The sequence below is a fragment of the Vombatus ursinus genome, unplaced genomic scaffold (genome assembly GCF_900497805.2).
Source record: "Vombatus ursinus unplaced genomic scaffold, bare-nosed wombat genome assembly UNPS02014789.1, whole genome shotgun sequence".
Classification (NCBI taxonomy): domain Eukaryota; kingdom Metazoa; phylum Chordata; class Mammalia; order Diprotodontia; family Vombatidae; genus Vombatus; species Vombatus ursinus.
The window spans coordinates 18,871,607-18,892,545 of record NW_020954567.1 but is presented as its reverse complement, the minus strand read 5'-3'; the positions used below and the strand labels follow the sequence as shown (position 1 = coordinate 18,892,545).

Sequence of the window (20,939 nt, the reverse complement as noted above, 5' to 3'; positions counted from 1 at the left end):
ATGAACTTATGACCCCACTCTGTGGTCATCACTACACAGCTGCCTCTAACTTCTGTTCCTCCTCTTCGTCTACACTGGACCAAGTGTAACCTAGTACAAAGACAGCCACAAGTCCTGGCTCCATTTGTGTGCTGTATTATTCTGCATAGGACTTCCTGGATAGACCCTTTCCCCAGAGCCCACAGACCTCTGGTTATGCTAACCTGGGCTGGGAAAATGATCTACTGAGGTTTCTTCTTGAATTTCTTAATCTCAACTCAGTCTGGTGTTCTTCCTCTATTTTTGTCAGAGTGATTGTGGGAGAGAACTGGGCTATATTCCTTCCTTCTACTCTGCCATCTTTACCTGTCTCCCCCATCCCTTTTTTGATCTTCCTCTTTTCTCCCAAAATAACTCCCTAAAAGAAACTTTTTTTTTGTCCTCTCCCTTCCTCACTAGGTTCAGTTCATTCTGAGCTTTAGCACTCCAGACACAATTTTTACATGGCCATGCCACATTCACATCATTCTGCTACTTGCTCTTGCTTCTTTCTTTACATGCTTTAAAAAACCAAACAAAACAAAATCCAAGTTGCTTGACAAATCCTTTTTGAAACGCTATCAAGTCTGTTCAAACTGTTGATATTTTTCTTTCTTACTGGATTCTCAGAATTTCACTCCCGAGTTTTCCTTCTTTTGGATGACTTCCCCTTTAGGACTTTGGTTCATGAGATCCTGTCTATCCTTCCTTTGAACCCTTTGAAATCTGCTCTGGTCTGGTTTTCCTCTCTACAACAAACTCTAGGGGGGAGCGGTCACTTCCCCACAAAGTTCTCATTCCCACCTCAGCAACTACAGACCTAGAATTGATTTCTCTCATTGCCTCCTCTACTTTCTGAAGGATGAAATTATCATTAAGACAGACAAGTTCCTAGCTTCTCTTCTTTGGGAAGGACGAAGCTCCAGCAGATATCTGAATCCCTGAAGTACACTCCTTTCTTCCCACTGCCTTGAACAATACTGTATCATGCTTCTATGTCAGGCTTGTGATGTGTTTTCCAGACCCCACATTTATTTCCTCATTCTACCCCAGGTGATTTATAGTAGGCTGATGTATGACTTCCTCGGGAGTATATTTCTTAATATGTAATGCTATTGTTCCCAAGCTTTTACCCATCCCACTTCTTTCACACGTGGCATAGAGATATGTGCTAGTCTAACACTATAGAATCTCAAGATCAAATTTTCCTCTTTATGTTAGGATCTCCAGGCTCAGTCAATAAGCATTTCTTTAGTGCCTACTATGCAGACATTGTACTAAGCAGTGGGGATATACGAGAAGTAAAAGACAGTCCCTCTTGTTAAGGAGCTCACAATTTAATGGAGAAGACAACAAGCAAACATAACAAACAAGCTTTATACAAGACAAACAGGAAATAATTAACAGAGGGAAGGCGCTAGAATTAGTAAGGGTTGAAAAAGACTTCCCGTAAAAGATAAGATTTTGGTTAGGTTTAGTTTAGTTGAGTTGAAGGTCACTGGGGAACTCAGTAAGTGGAGATGAGGAAGAGCATTCTAGGGATGGGAGAACAGCCAGAGAAAACGCCTATTCACCTTGTTCCCTGAAGAGCCAGGAGGCCAATATCTCTGGATCAGATCCCAAGGTACTTGGAGTGGGTGGCTGGTAGGAAGCGTAAGAAGACTGAAAAGGTAGGGGGCAAGGGGGCTGTGTTATGAAGGGCTTTAAATACCAGAGGACTTTACGTTTGCTCCTGGAGGCAGTAAGGAGCCGATGGAATTTACTGAGTAGTGGGGTTAACGCAGTCAGATCTATACTTGAGGAAAAATTACTTTGGCAGCTGGAGGATGGACCAAGATGGAGTAGGGAGAGACTTGAGGCAGGCAGCCCCACCAACAGGTTATTGTAATAATATGGGGGTGAGGTGTAAGGGCCTGCACTAGAGTGGTGGCAGTTTCAGAGGAGAAGGGGGCATATTTGAGAGATGTTGCAGAGACTTGGCAACAGATTGTATGGGGCGAGTGTGTGTGTGTGACATAGTTCATTGTCAGATTATATGGGTGTGTGTGTGTGTGTGTGTGTGTGTGTGTGTGACATAGTTCATTGTCTAAACCAGAGGGCAGGAACTGTTTTTGTTTTTCCTTTGTATCTTCAGAGTTTAACACAGTACCCGGCACATACTAAGTGCTTAATAAATGTTTAATGAATTGAATCTCCTCCCTTTCATTAGTAGCAATACAATTTTAACTATTCTTATGGGATCTTTCTGCCCTTCCTCCAGACTAGTCCCCTCCCCTTTAGCACTGTCTGATTTTCTGACATAAAACAATTCACATATAAACGGGTCACAATTTTTAGCAGGGTAGTTCCTGCTACTTTCCAATGTCCTTGGTATCTATGAAAGGAGCACTCGAAAAGCAGAATTTCCTTTATAGTGGCCCGTATCTGAAAGTCGGGATTTGGCTTTCCCAAATTGTTCCTGCACCTTGAATCCTAGAGAAGCTGAGAGAGGTCCTTTTGAAATCTGAGATCCCGATTCCTGTGATACTTCCTCTTTCACCCTTATTGAAGCTGCTCCTTAAAGTCAACAATAATTTCATCACCAAATGCCATGGCCTTCCCTCAATCCTCATCCTCCCTGAATGCTCTGCATTGTTAACTATTCTCCTCCTACTAGATACTCTCTATGCCTTGCAAGACTACTCTTTGAATTCTCCTCATACTCCTATCCCAAATTCTGTCCTTTTCCTGATAACTTAATGGCGGTATTCCCTAAAGGTATGTCCTTGGTCCTTTTCTTTCCTTTGCAATTCCTTAACACAATTAACCCTTAGCAAATGACACTCAAATCATATTACATCTCCTGTCCCAATCACTCTTTTGCTATCTATACCCACATTTCCAGAAGGCTAAAGAATATGTCTACCTAGATGTTCTACTGGCACCCCAAACTCAAATATTCAAAACCAAATTTATTCTTTCCTGATAAGACTAATCTTCCATCTGATTATTTCTATCTATGGCTGGGTTCCTGTTAGTATCTTTTCGGTTATCTTTGAATTTTTTATTTTCCTCTCATCTCAAATCAATCACTATGGCACTATTGATTCTACTTCTGTATGACTCATATACACTCCTTCTATTCTTGATCTAAGATTTCAGCAATATACAGGACTCTCAGGTAAGGCTTAGCAAAGTACCTGACACATAGCAGGTGTTTATTCCCCTCTCCCACCCTCCCCAGTGCAGGGCCTGTAACAGTCTTGGCTGCCTAGATCAGTAAAAGACTAAGTGATTTGTCCTCAGTCACTGGGTCAAAGGATGGCCTAGAACCTAGGTCTCTACCCACTATACTACACTTACTGCCCATCTGAATTACCACAGTTATTTCCTTACGGGTCCTTCTGGCTTCACTCTTCCAGCTCTAATCTAGCCTTCAAATGACTGCATAGAATTGTTTTTACACCTAGGTCTGACCATGTCACTTCTCTACTCACACTTCCTGTTGACCACCGATTAACATTCAGTTTCCTTTACCTCCTCCTTAAGGCTCTCTACAATTTGTTGCTACTGTTGCCCTTCTAGCCTTATCCCGTCATTTCTATACTTGGCCAGATTGAACTATCCCCCGCTCTCCATCTGTAATATCTATGGGCCTTTCTGGTGTCGGTGGGTCACTGGCCTTGAAGGCTAATACACTTAGCTACGGAATGGCTACGGAAAGGCTAAGTGTCCTTGTATTCATCAAGGAGGACATGAAAAACCTAAATTTCCCAATAAGTGATGTTCTAATTCAGCCACAGCCTAATAGTCTCGAAATCTCTGGTGGGAATCTTCTAAAAAGCTGCAGTATTCCCACTGGCTAATAATATTTATATAGCACCTATTATGTGCTAGGCACTATGCTAAGCACTTTACAATTACCTCATTTGACCCTCACAACAATCCTGGGAGGTAGGTGCTGTTATCCCCATTTTATAGATGAGGAAACTAGGGCTGACTCCAAGTTCAGTGTTCTATCCAATGCACCACCTACCACGATATGACTCATCTTTTGCAAACCTTGAAATGTTATATAAATGCTATTATTAATAAGCATATTTGCTTTGGCCTTATAATCTTCCCTTTCTTTGGTTATTTATATTTGCTCTCTGCTTTTGTTTTCTTAGATTTGTTAATGAATTTTGCCCCCCCCCTTTTGGTTTTTATTTCAATTTTCAAAGTCATAGCAGTTTTCTTTTCTTTCTCTTTGGTTCAATGCCTTGATTTTTCTTAGCTTTGGAAGTGCAAGTTCAACTTGCTAAGCTTCTTTGTGAACGATGGGAACATTCAGTGGGAAAGGTAAGACGGTACAATGTAAAGATTGCTAGACTGAGTCAGAAGGCCTGGCTTGACTCTTAACTCTACCATTTATTGTGTGACTGTCAGCAGCTCCTTTAGCCTCTCAGTCTTGGTTTCCTCATCTGTAAAATGGGGCTAATAGCTGTAGCACAGGGTTGTTGTGAGAGTCAAATAAGATGCCACGGGTAAAGTGATATACAAACCTTAAAGCATATGTATTAGTTCTAGGGAAGATTCAGCATTTTGAGTAAGTTAAATAGCAACTAATATTTTTTGGTTTGTCCTAAGGGGCCCGCTCAATGCCTAAGCAGTTCATTTTCCTTTAAATCTTGCTCCTCGTCACTTTTATTTAGCTACTTATGTCTTTTAATAAAGAGATACATTTCAGGTAAAGATGAAAAAAAAAAACCTCGTAACACTAATAAAGGCACATGTGTGTATACACACATGCTATACACATTTATACACACACAAAATATTATTGTTCTTCTCTAACGCTATCCTTTTCATATCTGAAATATAATCCTATCTAAAATACCGAGTGAAGGAACTTCTGTAAACAAAACGTCTAAGAAAACCATATGTGGCTCTTACCTCTTTTACAATGAAGCACCGAATTCCTTTCATTAAGGAAAAAAAAAAGGGAATTTAACTGAATTCAGTTATTAAATAACAACACAAAATCCAGTATTTTTCCAAATATATTTATTTATTGTATTCTTCATGTGAGCAGTTATTTCTCCATTTCTCATGTATTTCAAAGTTTAAAAAAAGGCATCTTGTCTGTTTAAAAAGTCAATCCTTGTACAATGAATACTAAACAAATTGTAGTACCAGTGAACAAAGGAGAATCCGAGGGAGGCACTCAGAAAAATCACATGACAAAGGATCAGAACTCTGATAAATATGTAAAAATAACTTCACCTCTGAAGTATACCATCAGTTTCTCTTGGAATAACATTGTGGATGATGGACAATGGGTGAATGGCCCAGACAGGAGAAGCTGCTGCTATGGCTCAGGCAGCAGGATCCTCACTGGGGGACAACCAGCCTCTTCCTTGGCACAGCTGCTCACGGAGTTTCAACTCCACGCTGTAGCTACTGCTAAAATGTCAACACCAGTTGCGGCCAATGTTCCCATGTTACAAATGTATTTAAAACAAGACAAATGTATTTAAAACACACACCTGCCACTTAAGCTAAACAGAAAGCAACATCAGCAAGATTAACACACAGCAGCTGCTCAGTGAAAAGGTGAGTCCTTCTCTGAGAACTTGGGGGCCAGCTCAAGGGGGAGTGGAAAAACACTAAAATTGAGACCGTGAAGTTCTACTACAAGCACAAAGGCAAATAAATGTTCAGTCAATGCAAAAAGGAATGAGCAAAACACAGAAATTATGAAAGATGCTTTTGGAAAAAGGAAATAAGTAGGCTACAGGCCCTCATTCTAGCTTTGGCAGCTGATTCTGAATCACATGAACCACAACTTAACTTAGAAAAGAGGAAAAGCACCCAGGTATAGATACCACTGAAAACAGGCTGCTTTTAAGACACTGCTGTTTCTGGAATTAACTTCCTATTCCCACAGAAAATGCTTCTTTTTCCCCTTCACAGAGCTAAGAGATCTAGTAAAACATACACAGAAAATGATGCCCCAAGTTAACACTAGCTACCAAGCATAATCCTGCTGCCCAATATTCCCTGTAATAAAAGTTTTGGTTGTCTCTGAGACTAAGTCAAAACTTGACAGAACAAGCTTCATTCATAGTCTTTAATCTGCCCCACTATGTTCCCATGATTTATATCCCCACTGCCATAATTTAGTGGCTATACTGCTAACTCTCCCATCATAACGTAGGAGGTCTGAAAACACACAAAGGAAGACAATGCTGATTTGTCCCAGATATCAAAAAATATTAAGGTAGCATCTGAATACCATATAAGAATATAGAAAGCATCTCACAGAAGAGGAAACAGGCTATAAAATATACTTTTATCAATAGCGGAAACTATGAGCAACAATACCATCTCCAAAGGAGAAATCCTAGTTACTTGAATTACTGTAGCACTCCTTGTATTATAAAAGTGTGCGTTTTAGTTTCTAAATACCCTAAATCACTAGATAAAAGTAACAGTAAGCTCCTTGTGGGCAGGGACCGTTTCTTGTTTTGTCTTTGTCTCCCCAAAGCTTAATACATGCCAATCACAGAGTAAGTACTCAATAAATACTTGTTGATTGATTGAAGTCTTTTTTTAGTCTACAAGTGATTTCACTGGTTGGGATGTGGGAAGCTTCCAGACCAGTGATTGTTATGCAACTTAGAGAGATTCACCTGCTACCTTCTTACTAATGCTAATAACAAAGTCTTTAGACTAAGTTGTTCCTAAAAATCTATGCCCTTGCTATTATGTAATGTGCTCCATAATAAATAATTCCAATACTTGTTCATCCCCCCCAAAAAAGAAACAAATGGCTTAGGAGGGTTATAGGAAAAGCAAACCAGAACAAAACTAAACCCTCTATTGTCTTCTTCATACCTCTGAGCTTGCTCAGGAATAAATGCAAATTTTGGGAATGTGAACCTACATAGGATTTCTAATAGAAAAGCTTACTTCTGTGTCACATAAATCACATGGCCAATGTTAGAGAACAGAAAAACATGAAATGTTTGAATGAAGAATTGAATGCTTGAATGAAGAATTTTTTTTTTGACTCAACTGAGTGGATTCTCAAGTGTATTTTATAACGAAAACATACAAAAAAGTTTAAGAATCATCTTTGTAAAAATCAATGACATATGCTCTTTAAATATGTTATTCTCCTTTTCAAATACATTTTTAATCAATACACATAACAACAATATGCATAGAAATAAGTTGCAAACAACAGATATTCAAAGCATTAATTCTTTACATGTGTTTTGGCTATTTCAGTCCCTAAGAAAACATATACAGTGTTCAACAAATGAGTACAGAAAGATAAAAAACGGATGGACACGACTGCTAAGCTTTGGGTAGATCTGACTCAGCCACAAATCTGTCTGTACCTTAGAGATTACCCCCAAAGAGGAAAAAAAAAATTCCTCTTTAACAGGATTCCACTAGACTTGACTCATTACCTTGGCGTTAGATGACTGGCTTTGTCACCTATAAATGGATGGGGTCACTTGTAGAAATCCGATTTTACTTGACACAGCGTATCTTTCTTTCTTTCTTTTTTTTTTTTTAACAGCAGCTGCTTTTCCAGAATCAGGTGGCACACATAATTCAATCAAGAAAGAAAGCTTATGTCCAAGAGTTTAGAACACATAGTGACACGTCCAGGAGCGTGGTCTTATGTAGTCAAAAAACGTTGGCTGCAAGAAATAGGATGGGAGAGTCAGTGTACAAGTGAGCCATGACATGGCACATCTCTGTATCACACATTTCTAAAACAATAGAATTTTTGGTGGGTTTTAGGCAAAATCATACTGCATAATTGATTAAATTCAAATTTTAAAAAATCAAATAAGTGATATAATTCAAATGATGTGTAATAGCTTCATCCAATTTGTAACTTATACTTTGCTAGGCATTTTGCATTTTGAAGTCGTCAACTTTATTACTCATGTTTACTGAGCACCCTTCTCTCAACCTAGCTCCTAGCAATTCAGTCCTACTTTTGGCAGGCTGAGATTCAATTTGGGGCTGGTTAAGTGGGAAAGAGGGAATAAATGGAAGAGGGAAGAAAATATTGGCATTAGATAAAAGCATTAGAAGACCAAAGATATCCAAAAAGCAGGTGAAGTTATAAGAATTTATTATCTGAAATTTCAGATCTTATCTCACCCCCAAATCACTGTTTCAATATTAAATAAGCTCACTCTTACAACTCACTCCTTAACATTGTCCATCTGTCCCATTTAATGTTGAAGAATGGTTATTTTACACTCCTGGCAGATTGTTTCTTCATTTAAAAAAAAATTAAGTTTAATAATTGTCAACATAGATAAGTAAACATAGAAAATAAGGGGCAAAATTTTATACAAAACTTAACTTTAACAAGATGGAACTAAATTAACAAGTTTAAAAAAAAAAGCCTTTTTGACCTGTGTGTCCCCATCCAATCAGAAGTTCTACCATGTTTGGTCCTGATTCCTTTCTTGCAATCGATCTCGTTGCAGTCACTGCTCCCTGTTTAAGTTCTGCTGATTTCACTTCATATGACCTCATAGGGAAAGGGAGAGGAATTGCACCCATGATTTCCTTAGTATAGGGAATTCCCAACCAAGGAAACTCCTGTTACCAATATTAAGTCAGCACCTTCTCTGTAGAGTTACTGGAGCACTAAGAGATTTAAATAACCTGTCCAGGGTCACACAACTAAGTTCCTATAAGAGTTGAACATGAACTCAGGTTTTCTCATCCCCAAGGCCATCTCTGTTATGCTGTGGATGTCCCTCATGTGTTACCTTTTATCCTAAGATTTTAGCAAGGCAGATTGCAAAGGCTTCAGGGAAAGGCCAGCTGGAATCCAATGACCTAACACTCTCAAGAATGAAAGAAGAGACAGAGAAATAGTTCGAATGAAAAAAATGACGGACCTTTTTAGAAGGGCTGATGGGGATGTATGGGGGTACTCATCAACCAACTAAAAAAAATTTTTTTAAAAGACACATGAAAGATATGTTAACTGCAAGGGCAGCCAAAAAATGACTAGAAGAGTAGCAGAGTCCAAGAGTGTTAGGAGAACAAAAATTCAGAATAGGCTGAGGTTGGAGAGCAAGAAGTAAAAAAAAAATAAAAAAATTGTTGTTTTTAAAGTCTACAATGGGGTAAAAGAGGGTCAAAGAGATAACCACTGTTTGAAGTAGACAAGATAATGGTAACGGATGAGAGAGAATAACACAACTCTCAATTTGCTCGTTTACTCTGTCATGGAGAATGAGAATAGAACAAAAAAGGCGATAATACAAGTTAATACGCAACATATGGAGGGCAACAGTAAGAATACTTGGCTGCCTTCAATGAGTTCAGGTCATCATGCCAGATGAATAGCATCCTAACAGACTTAAAGAACTGGCAGAGATGACTGCTGAGTCACTCTGAGTGGGAGAAAATGGGGCCTGAAAATTACAGGGTGGTGAGTGTGACTTCAATTGACGGTAGAATTCTTGACTATATTATTAAAAGAATGGTGAGTAGATACCTGCAAAGAGCTGCAGTGACTACCCAGGGCTTTATCGATAGCAGGGCATGCTGTTAACCTTGTGTTTTTCTGTCTGTCTGTCTGTGTCTCTCTACGTATATATATATAGTTTGTTTTTTTCAAAAATCAAGAATAGACTGGTAGGCCAGGGCAATGCTGTAGACATTGGTTACCAAGATTTTAGACTAGTATTGAAAAAAGTCTCCTGTACAATTCTTGTGAAAAAGAGGAGAAAAATGTGGGTTTGATTTACAACTGGGTGAACAGCTGGACCCACAAAGTAGTTATTAACAATCTATTACCATCTTAGAAGAAGCTCAGTTATGGGATACCCCAGGGATCTGTGTTGGGCTGTAAGTTATTGTATATTTTTTGAATAAAAGAACACACAAAAATAATGATAATAATAGCTGACATTCGTATAGTACTCTAAAGTTTGTAAAGTGTTTTACATATATGATCTCATTTGATAAAATAGTGTGCTCATCAAACCTGAAGATGATCCAAAGCTGGGAGAGAGGGAGAAGTAGAGTTATCTAACACATCAGATGGCAGAGTCAAAAATAAAAAACATCTCAATAGGTTAAAGCTCCAAGCTGAATCTAATAAGGACAAAATGAATAGTTGAATCTTGCATTTGGGTTCATAAAATCAACTTTACAAGTACAAGACAGGCATAGCTGGAAAGCTACAAGCTCAATGGGAACCAAGTTCCATGAAATTTAATGGAGAGGAAGGTTTAGGCTTGGTGTAAGGGTAAAAAATCTGAACAATTAGAGCTCTCCAAAAGTGAGATGGACTGCTTCATGAGGTAATGGGTTCTCCTCACCAAGAGCCTTCAAGCAAAGGCTAATGGCCATTTAATCAGGATTCTTCCTCAGACAGGAGCTAAACTAAACAGTTCTGAGTTTCCTTCCAACTCTGAGATTCTAGGATTCTGTTACAGGTCTTTTAATATTTCCTTGTATGTTGCCTATTCGTTATTTTATGGCATGATATTACATTAAATATACTGTAATCTGTCAATTCTTAATCAGATAGATTATTTCAAATATTTTTGATATCACTAAAGCATCTATGAATATTTTTGTACAAGAGTCCTTTTTTAAAGTTGTTTTTGGGATAAGTCAATTTATTTCAATATTTAAAGTATCCTACACGTAAGGCACTGTGTTGAGGATACATATTTTAAAAAGTGAAACCTTCTCTCCTTCAGCAACATACATTTGACTGGGAGGATAAACAGAGAAATAAGGAAATGCAAAGTATATACAAAATTATAACAATCATGACAACCCATGTATGCACTAATGACTAGAGGTGGGGGTGGGTTTGTGAAAGGTCTTGTGTTCCTGACATAGCCAGGTAGCACCTGACTGACCCTTGGAAGGAAGTTAAAGACACAAAAAGGCAAAGGTTAGCAGGGAGAGCCTATTAGAAGGGAGTGAGGGAGGGAACATATGTGTGAATGCAGAGACACAGAGGAAAAAAATATGAATGGCAAACAACTAGCAGGCACTTTCACTGAAATGGAGAATTCCTGCAGAAGAATAATATGAAATGAGACTGGAAAGGTAGGTGAGAGTCATTTTATGGAGAGCTTCAAGTGCCAGGCTAAAGATTTTGCTTGGAGGCAATAGGAGTCTAAGCCTATTTCAGAGCAGAGGTTATAACCAAGTCAGATTTGTGTTTTTAAAATGTTATTTTGCAAGCTGATTGTAGGGGAGAGAGTGGAATGAGAGAGTTCAGTGAGGATGCTATTGATAAAAACTTCTGAGGACCTGAATTAGTTTACAGGTCGCAGAAGGGGAAGGATGGGGGAGGTATTATGGAGGTAGAATTGACAAAACTTGGCAACTAACTGGATATGAGAGGTGAGAGTGAGGGATGAGTCAAGGATGACTCAGAGGCTGCAAACCTGGAGAGGGAGTGGTACCCTCAACAAAAACAGGCAAGAGTCATGAGTTTGTATGGAAAATGATGAGCTCTGTTTTGAACATGCTAAGTTTGCTATATCTCTGGGGTATGAAATAAAGTAAGCAGAACCAAGAAAACAAAATATAAAATTACTACAACACTGTAAGTGAAGAAATCCATCACCACCAAATAACTGTAATTGCATGTGACGAAATTACAAACAAGCTTAGCTCCAAAGACTTAAGATATAGGAAGGCAGGCACTTCTTCCTCCCTTACTCCTTTGAAGAGGTAGGGAGGAATATACAAAAGTACTGAACGTCAGATTTTTTTTTTTAAATGTGATGGTTGATTTTGCTGAATTTCTTTTTCTCTGGCTCTTGAAAATTTTTTTTAAAATCTGTTAAAAGGAAGGGCTCTCAATGAAGGGGGAGAGGTAGGTATATGGAGGAAATGAGAATCATAGAAACAAAAGATATCAATCAAGTGTATTTTTTAAAAATCAGCAAGTTTGAACATCTTTTCATGTGGTATTGAGTTTGCACATACTTAATGTGATTTATTTACTACAAATATTTTTTCCAAATTTTACTTTGAGTGTTATTGCTTTCTCTTATAGAAAATCTTTTCTTGTATAATCAAGGCCACTGATTTGGGTCTCCTATACTTTTTTCTATTTGACTGATAAAAATATCTTGCTCCATAATAGAGACAAATTTTTTCCCCATTTTTTTTATTTTTAAGATTCAGATCACTGATTAAGCAAGCATGTATTATGACAAATGTCATGGATTTGGATCCAAACCTGTTTTTTGCTATTCAGCTACGCCACTTTTCCTAACAATTTTAACTAAATAGAAATTCTATTTCCTTGATGGGTGTGTGGGTTTATACAGCACTAATTTTGAATTCTATTTCTGGGTTCTTGACTCCATTTTGTTCTGTTCCTCTACTTCTCTGCTCTTTTCCAAGTACTAGTTTTTTAAAATTTCTGCACATTTTGAGATCTGGTAGTTAGTGCCCCTTAGATTACTCACATTTTTTAAAGGACATTGCTGACGTGCATACCACTCATGAGAGTATAAGCACAATAGGATTCCATGTCCCAAGAAGAGAGATGTCCACATCAAGACATTCCAAATAGGCCTTTTCCGACTGTCATTGGCAATGAAATTGAAAATCACTGGAAGTTAGAAGCAAGGAAGACAACAAAAATGCAGTTAGCAAGGTTATCTTCTCCAAAGTCGAGGTTGTCTGCTCCAACGTCCAAGACATCTATTATGATTGCCTAATAGAGTATCAACTGGGTATTTAGTACTTCTATCATTCTGGTCAAGAGCCCAAGGAATAAAAATGAAGCATAACAATGAATCCATCTATTTAGTAATAATTAAAAACAGATCAAGAAAGGTCTCAATAGTGTTGGTATGGTAAAGGGGCTGTTAATAATGTTGGGGCAGAAGCCCCAAGATCACCTAGTCACCTAATTGAACTTGACATTCCAGTTCTATTCTTGCCAATATTCTCTTTACTCTAATCTTGTATAAAAACTTACTTCCAAAGAACATGAAGAGTACGAAGAGAACTGGGTAGAAAAAGCTCAAGCACAGGGCCAGGGCGTACTCGTGCACTATGGCAGACACTGCAAAGACAGACACCATGGCGGCCGTTTTGAACCTCCTGCTGAAAAACTTGGGGAAAAGAACCCAAAGTTTAAAAATTAACTCAGACATAGACCATACACAGACTTAGAGATTCTTGGTCTTATCCATAAAAGACTTTTAGGGTCCTTCTGTTAAAAGGCCCAGGAACATCTTTATACCAAGGTCAAAAGCTCCCTGCAGGTAAAGGATTATTCTCTAAGGAACAAGTATGATCCCATACACAAGAGTCTAGGGAAAAAGAAGAAGAGGAAGAAAAAGGGAAAAAAGAAGCACGTCAAAAGAACATGATTAATTAAAGGTACTCGGATTAAGATTCAAAAATTAAACAAGCTACTCTCTAAAAAAAGCTATTCAAGAGTTGCCATTAACAGGTAGAGAACTTACAGCCTCAAGGCCATATGTGGCCCTCCAGGTCCTCAAGTGCAGCCCTTAGATTGAATCCAAACTTCACAGAACAAATCTCCTTAATAAAAGGATTTGCTCTGTAAAACTTGGACTCAAGTCAAAAGGCCCCACACCCAAGGACCTAGAGCCACATGTGGCCTCAAGGCTACAGATTCCCCACCCCTGAAATACATTATAAAATCACCGCACAGCTATGCTGCCATAGGAAGAATACAAAACAGTCCAAGAGATGATCATTTATTTGCAAAGGATTGTTCAGAAATAATATCCTAGCCAATGCAAAGAGGCTAGACTCTAGCCTCTTAGATGTGTGAAGTTTGGATTCAGTCAAAGGGCCACACTTGAGGACCTAGAAGGCCACATGTGGCCTCGAGGCCATAGGTTCCCCAGCCCTGGGCTACAGTCATGGAAACTTACAATTTTTTAGAAGATATAGCCACTTGAGTAATTAGAAAACAAAGCATATCACAAACCATAATTTGAGTCAATGGCAAAAGACAATTCCATTTACAAAAATGTAATTCAAAACTTTCCAGGAACATATCTATTATAATTAAGTTGAATATATTTCTAGAACTATTGATTAGTAGATACATTTCTGTTAAAGCAACTATTCCAAGACAGAACTAACCTAGGTAGGAACTAAGGTATTAGCTAGGGAATATTAAACCTTTAGAGATACTGCCATGAGCCCATCCATCTTGTTAGGGATAGTACCCGAAGTCACATGGGTCCATTGGACTGTTTCTATTAATCAGTTATATAATGAGTAATACAAACTTCATACATATCACATGTAGCCCTGTGCTAGGTACTGTGGGAGATAAAAAAAAAAAAGATTAAAGACAGTTCCTGCCGTCATGGAACACATTTAATTGTAATACAAAATGTAGTGAGGGACTGGGGAAGGGAGGGTGCTAGTGGGCAGAAGAGGGTAGGGGAGCAGAGAGGAGGAAAAGAGAGACAGAAGGAGATAGCCAGCAAGAAAGTCAAAACAGAATAGTTTCTTTCTTTGTGAGGTGAGGTACCTATTACTACTTTTACTGCCTTAATGGCCTTTTAAAAAACATCCTAACTTCTTAAGAACATAGTGTGAACTAAAGTTTATAACTCACCCAGAGGAAATCTTTGTAAGCATAGTAATAGAGCCAGTCATGAACTACTACATTCCAGGTTCTATAATAGTTGGCATATGATGTTGAGTTCCACCAATCCTTTAAAAAAAAAAAAGTGAGGGTATAATGTTAAAGGGAAAAAAAGTACTGACTTTTACGAACTCTACCGATATATCATGAGCTATACAGAACAGGATTGGCTTTTTTCCCTCCAAACATGGTCATCAATTATTGGTTAATCCACGTTATACTGATTTCCCAAGAAAATCAAAAGTATAACTCAAAGAGGGAAATCATTCCTAGTACTTTCTGTGATAAAAACCACTATTCAGTTTCATAATTGGACAAGTAAGAAGACCACAAGTGTACTTTCATCAAGTTCTAACAACACAGAACTATTCTTCTAGTCTTTTGTTTCCTCAAATAAAGGACAAAGACACTATATCCCCAAGAGTGTGGTAAAATAATCCTAAGAGCTTAGAAGACAAAAATTATAAAGCATGAATAAGGATTTGGGACTGGAGGGTAAGAACAAACTGTGAGCTAAGAGTGGAGAGAAAACTGCCTTCTCCACATTCCAGAACCATTCTGTAGACTTCTCTTTTTTAATTATTAAGGTCTTCTGAGTACATTAAATACGAATCTGTTACTATGCAAGACAAATAGTAGTGACAGTTGATATGCAAACAAACTTTCTTTGTATATAAGTGTCAGGGGCTTAGAGAATTGCCTCCCTTAAGAGAAGGGGTTAGAAAGAGCAAAGAAGACTCGGTGGTAGGGTAAGGCCAGACACTCCACACATAAGAGGCACCATTTTAAGCAAAACAAAGACATAAATTTTTTTTTTCCTCTTCATTACCTGCCTGAAAACACTGCATGAAGAAATTTGCTAAGATCATTTTAAAGACCATGACAACTTAAAAGTTATGAATAGTCATTGATAAAGCCTCATCGTACCATATGAAACAAGTTTATCTTATTTTAATCAGCAGTCCAGTTTCACAAGATGCATTAAGAAACTTTACGATTATCATATATAAAACAGCATTAAAAGAAATACAGAGCATGCTAGAGCTATTTTGTAAGTTTAATTCTACTGATGACAAGATTGTGTAGAAGACTAAATTTGTTCTCAGTTTTTAATACTAGTTTACATAAGCTAACAGATGTTAATGAAATATGGAATTAGCAACAAGGGCATAATAACACAAATAAAAGAAGGAAAATGAGACATTATCTGCTTCTGTCAAGTCTCTTACTTTATAGAACATCCTGTCCCCAAAGCGTAACATCTCCGCAAAGGCATTAAGCCAACAGTGCAATACGGCAAAAAAGGCAAGAAATAACATCAGCACACCTGGAAAGATTAGATAAAGTGTCAGATTCCTTCCTGGGAGCTAATACTGCAAAACAGAATAAAGCTTATCATTTGCTTAGCAGGAATTTTATGCTTAAAACAAACAAAAAACCAGAACCCCTCTTTAACCCATTCAACTGTCCTCAGGGTAATATTTGCTGAAAAGGCATCCTATTTATTGATTTTCCATAAACTGGCTTTTTGAGAAGCTGTATAGACACCCGAATGTTATTCGTAGCTCTATCTACTCCTAAGTAGAACCCAGAGAGGTACTCAAGAATACTGTTAAACTTCTTGTATCAACATCATTTCCTTGTATACAGTAAAATGAAACCTAATTATGCTTCCATTTTATTTAGAGTTGTCCCTTTCTTACACTGAAATGTCTAGCTTGGTCATTTAGTTGTCTGGAAATCATACATTCTGATTTGTGATTCTGATGAAGAAGACAAGGAAGACAGAACTGAAGAAACTTAGATGGCTGCACAGAATGCTTGGCTTGCCAAGGAACTCAGACTGGAAACTGATGGAGGGATGACTTAAACGTGGACAAAAATAAAAGGGGGCACTAGTCTATAGCAGTCAGGAGAGCTAATAAGCTGAAGCAGTCAAAAAGGCTTAAGGACAACAAAAAGGACTCTTAATGCTATATATTCAGAGCAAGAAGAAAAGGATGACAATCAACTGTAAGAAAAATATGAAAGATGATGGAAAGAAGGCAGAACAACTCAACTGTTGCTTTGCTTTGATTTTCACCATCTAGGTAGGAAAAGATCCTTGTAACATAAAAGATTTCAAGATAGGTGAAGCAGTCAAAAGAGAAAACCAAGTTATTTTAAATGAAATCAAGTTTATTACCCCAGCAGAAAGATATCCAAGGTACTGAAAAAAAAAAAAAACTTAAAAAGACTTGGCTGCTGAACCACTGTTGGTCATCTCTGAGAAATTATGGAAAACGGTAAAGACGCTAGGAGAATGGATATATAAATGTCCTGGTTTAAAAAAAAAAAAAAGATAAATTCTAGAAACTACAGATAAGTGAACTCCAAGTCAATTCCCTAAAGAGTGACAGGATCTTTGGACATTTCATTTCCCTTTTTGAAAGGGTTGCTACCTCTCTGCCCAAGACGAAGTATATGTCAGAATTTAACCCTCTCTTATTCTTGGGAACAAAATTAAAGAAATGTAGGCTGCACATAGGGAATCTGAGATTGTAGATCAGCCACACCCAAAAAGTGGCCTGATGTCAACACTAAAAGCCAATCTTGAGGGGCAAGTGGCAGGGTCTTTTCTTGGCCTTGAATAGCACAACTTTTTTTTTTTTTCATCAATGTTGATAAAATCATAGACTACTTATAAAACTTATGGGTGAAAAACACTTAAGAGGAAGAAGCTCATATAATGGATTATAGATAGGATTGAGATTCAGAAAGATCTCGAAGCTGGAATAACTGGAGAAACTGACAATGGATAAGCAGCGATAAACAAAGTATTTTACTCAAGTTCAAAAAAGCAAATGCATATATACAAAAAGCTGATGAACTGAATTATTTTTCCTTTGATAATAGCTAATATTCATATAACCTTTTAAAGTTTACACAGCACTTCACAAAAATGTAATTTAGTTCTTATAACAATTTTGTAAGTTAGGTAATATTATCATCCCCATTTTACAGATGAGATGAGAAAATCAAGCCAGACAGAGGCTATGTGACTTGGCCATGGCCACCCGGCTAAGATGTGTTTGAGGCTGTATGTTTCAACTCAAGGCTTCATGATCCAAGTCCAGTGTTCTGACCACTGCACCACCCAGTCAATGACACGTAACGGTCATCCACTAATGATAAGCTTAAAATAAGGCAATGCAGAGTGGGAGTATGATGAAGGGGCACGAAAGGCTCATTTAAAGAAAACTGAGAACGTTTTAACTGAAGAAAATGGAAGAACAACAAGCTGGTAGTAGTTAAGGACTGGAAAGGTTATCATGTGAGTTTTGGACTTAAATGAGTAGAGCTACAAAGAGGCAGATTCTGGTCTAATATAAAGAATTTCCAGACAATTATAGCTATTCAAAAATGGAATGAGCTGGATGGATGGCCAACTGCCAACAATGAAGAAGAGGGGGTGTCAGCACTGGGTGGGAAACTAGAGAAGCCGTTTTCCTAACTCTAAGATTTTTTGACGATGTACCCTAAAAAGGCAAGCAGCAGGCAAATTAATAATGAATTTTATACCTCTAACTATTTCTAATATGGCATAAGCTTCATCATTCTAATGAAAAAATCATTCCCTTAGATTGTTAATCATATCCTTGAAACAATTAATACAAGGCATGAATCTACTCTGTATACTTTTTATATATAGGGCCTGTATATATTTATGTATAGGCCTATTATATATATGGCCCTATATAGGGCCATATATATAATATATAGGGTCACACAATTAGTAAGTGTCTGAGACCAGGTTCAAACTCAGCAGGACAAGTCTTCCTGACTCCAGACCTGGCACTCTATCCACCAATTGCCCTATGAATTTTTACAGAAGGGTAATACACAACAGTCTTTTGAGAACACCACTGTAAGTTTGTTCATTTTTAGAAAATGATTTGAAAGTCACCATTCAAGGTTAGTTATCTTGCAGTGCTATGATTTACTGCTCACTTAAATCTTTGTGCATAAAACTTCAGGGAATAAGTTTTCCTTAAGAATGTTCATTTTGGTCAAGCGAAGACTACGCTACACCCAAATGACACAGAAGTGATTTCACAACACGGCATTTGAAAAAATGAACTGTGTCACAAACATGAGTGTGAAAGAGTCCTTCAGGTTTTCTTTTGGACTGCTTACCCAAACCAACTAAAGGCCTTCTAAGTGTGGCTCATCTTACCTGGCAAAATGGAGTTGAAGATGCACAGGACCAAAACCCGAACACTGAAGGGCTCTTGTTTGATATTCCGAAACAAGGGAGCACAGAGTCTTTCAAAGACGTAATATGCATAAAACATGCAACCAAAAACCTAGAACAAAACAAAAATCACTGGGCTTTTTTACCCTTTCCCCCACCACCTCCACCAACCCCCCCTTGGAGGAATGGAGGGAAGTGAATCTAGTCATTAGGATATGTAGACTGGACCTATGATTTCACGGGTAAAGGAAACTCCCCCTACTCAAGCAGGTCAGTCCCTTCTTGGAAAATTACAGTTTGATAGGTTAACTGAGATGTTATGTGATTGACCCAGGGTCACACAGCCAGCATGTGACCAAAGCTGGACTTGAATCGAGACCTTCTGTGCTCTGAAAGCAGCTTTCTGTCCACTATGCCATACATCCTCTGAAAAGTTACATATGAGCCAAAGTAGAGTACCATGGCTAGTTCATGGTTGATTACAACACAAGTGAGCAGACTTCAATTAAATTATCACCAAATGTAAATAACATCGTTTCATATTTACATTATTTTATTCACTTTATCCGTCAACCATTTTTGACACAGCCCTTTTCCAACTGTTTCCCCAAACGACATCTTAAAAGATATTATTCTAACATCTATTTTGTGTACTGAACAAAATACATTGATATAGAACAATATTTGCCTTAATTCAACTAATGTTATTAAACACCAACTGTAAAGCAAGGTACTATGTTAGGCACCAGGAATAAAAAGATGAAAAAATGACACGGTAATTTATAAATCGCACGCGCACGCACGTGTGTGTGTGTGTATGTGTGTGTGTGTAACGTAACATACAAGGAAGCTAAAAGATAAAATTATAAAAAAGAGAACAAACGTATAAAAAGACAATCTGGAGATAGAGAAATCACTTTCAGCTACATTGGAGGACAAAGAAACTAAAGAAAAATTATGGAAGTTGGCACCCACAGCAGATCCTGAAGACTCAGAAGGCTCTCAACAATACAGAAATGAAGGAAGTACATTCCAGACCTCGACGGTGGCTTGTGTAAGGCATAGTATATGCCTTAGTATATGATGTGGCTGGACCACATCAGGGAAAGAGTTAGTCATCCAATGTGGCTGGAATGTAGAGTATAGGAAGCAATAAAGGACAAAATAATGCTGGAAAGGTGGTTTAGAGCCAGATAGTAACAAGTCTTAAATGTAAGTCTAATGAATATTGATTTTATCTTGTTAGTAATGGGGAAGTATTGAAAGTTTTTTGAACAGGTAAGCAACATAATCAGACTCTGCACTGGCAAGAGGAATTCAGCAGCTATGTAAACAGATCAGAGAAGGGAAGAAAATGGAGTCAGAAAAACCAGCCAGGAGGTACTACAACAGTTTAGGTAAGAAGTGATGATGAAAGCTTGAGGTATGTGTGAATGCTTTTATTATCAATGGAAAATCTGATATGGATAAGCACTAAATATGGTGTCCTTCTGGATAAATGTTTATTTTACAATGATGATGATGATGATGATGATGATAATAATAATGATAATAGTAGTAGTAGTAACATTTATACGTTACCTCAAGGTTTGCAAAGCACTTGTATATACATTATCTCACTGGAACCTCAAAACTACCCTGTGAAGAAGGTACTATTACTATTCCAATTTTATCAAGGAAGCTGAGGTCAAGACAGATTCTGACTTGCCCAGCCAGGGTCACACAGCTAATAAGTCTCTGAGGCAGTATGTGAGAGCTCAGGTCTTCCCGACTGCCAGTGAACAAAAGATAAAAGCCCAGTCTAGATTAGGAAATTCATTCAACACACATTATTTGACAATAACGGATATCAATAATGACAGAATCTTTCTGAAGAAACCAAATTTGAATCAGATTTCCAAAAGTAAATTATCTTAGAAAAAAGAATCATTCAAGATTTAGGTAATAAGAAAATTATTCCTTTCATAAAGAATATTTAGATGACTTTTTTCTCTTCCAAGATGATATCATTATTGGGTCAATGTTTTAGTATTTCCAGAAACAAGTATG

General features: G+C 37.7%; 1 protein-coding gene across 2 annotated transcripts in view; it reads right to left on the bottom strand.

Annotated features, from left to right (window-relative positions):
* Positions 1-7,155: 7,155 nt before the first annotated feature.
* SOAT1 (sterol O-acyltransferase 1) overlaps positions 7,156-20,939 on the bottom strand; it is a 70,742-nt gene continuing 56,958 nt past the window's right edge. For both annotated transcript variants that reach the window (XM_027868439.1, XM_027868441.1), the window contains exons 11-16: positions 18,873-19,002; positions 15,886-15,983; positions 14,627-14,725; positions 12,998-13,133; positions 12,480-12,625; positions 7,156-7,694 (exon numbers count right to left, since the gene is read on the bottom strand). In XM_027868439.1, the coding sequence (XP_027724240.1) occupies positions 7,638-7,694; positions 12,480-12,625; positions 12,998-13,133; positions 14,627-14,725; positions 15,886-15,983; positions 18,873-19,002 (666 nt within the window). In that variant the 3' untranslated portion in view covers positions 7,156-7,637. The remainder of the gene's footprint in view (positions 7,695-12,479; positions 12,626-12,997; positions 13,134-14,626; positions 14,726-15,885; positions 15,984-18,872; positions 19,003-20,939) is intronic.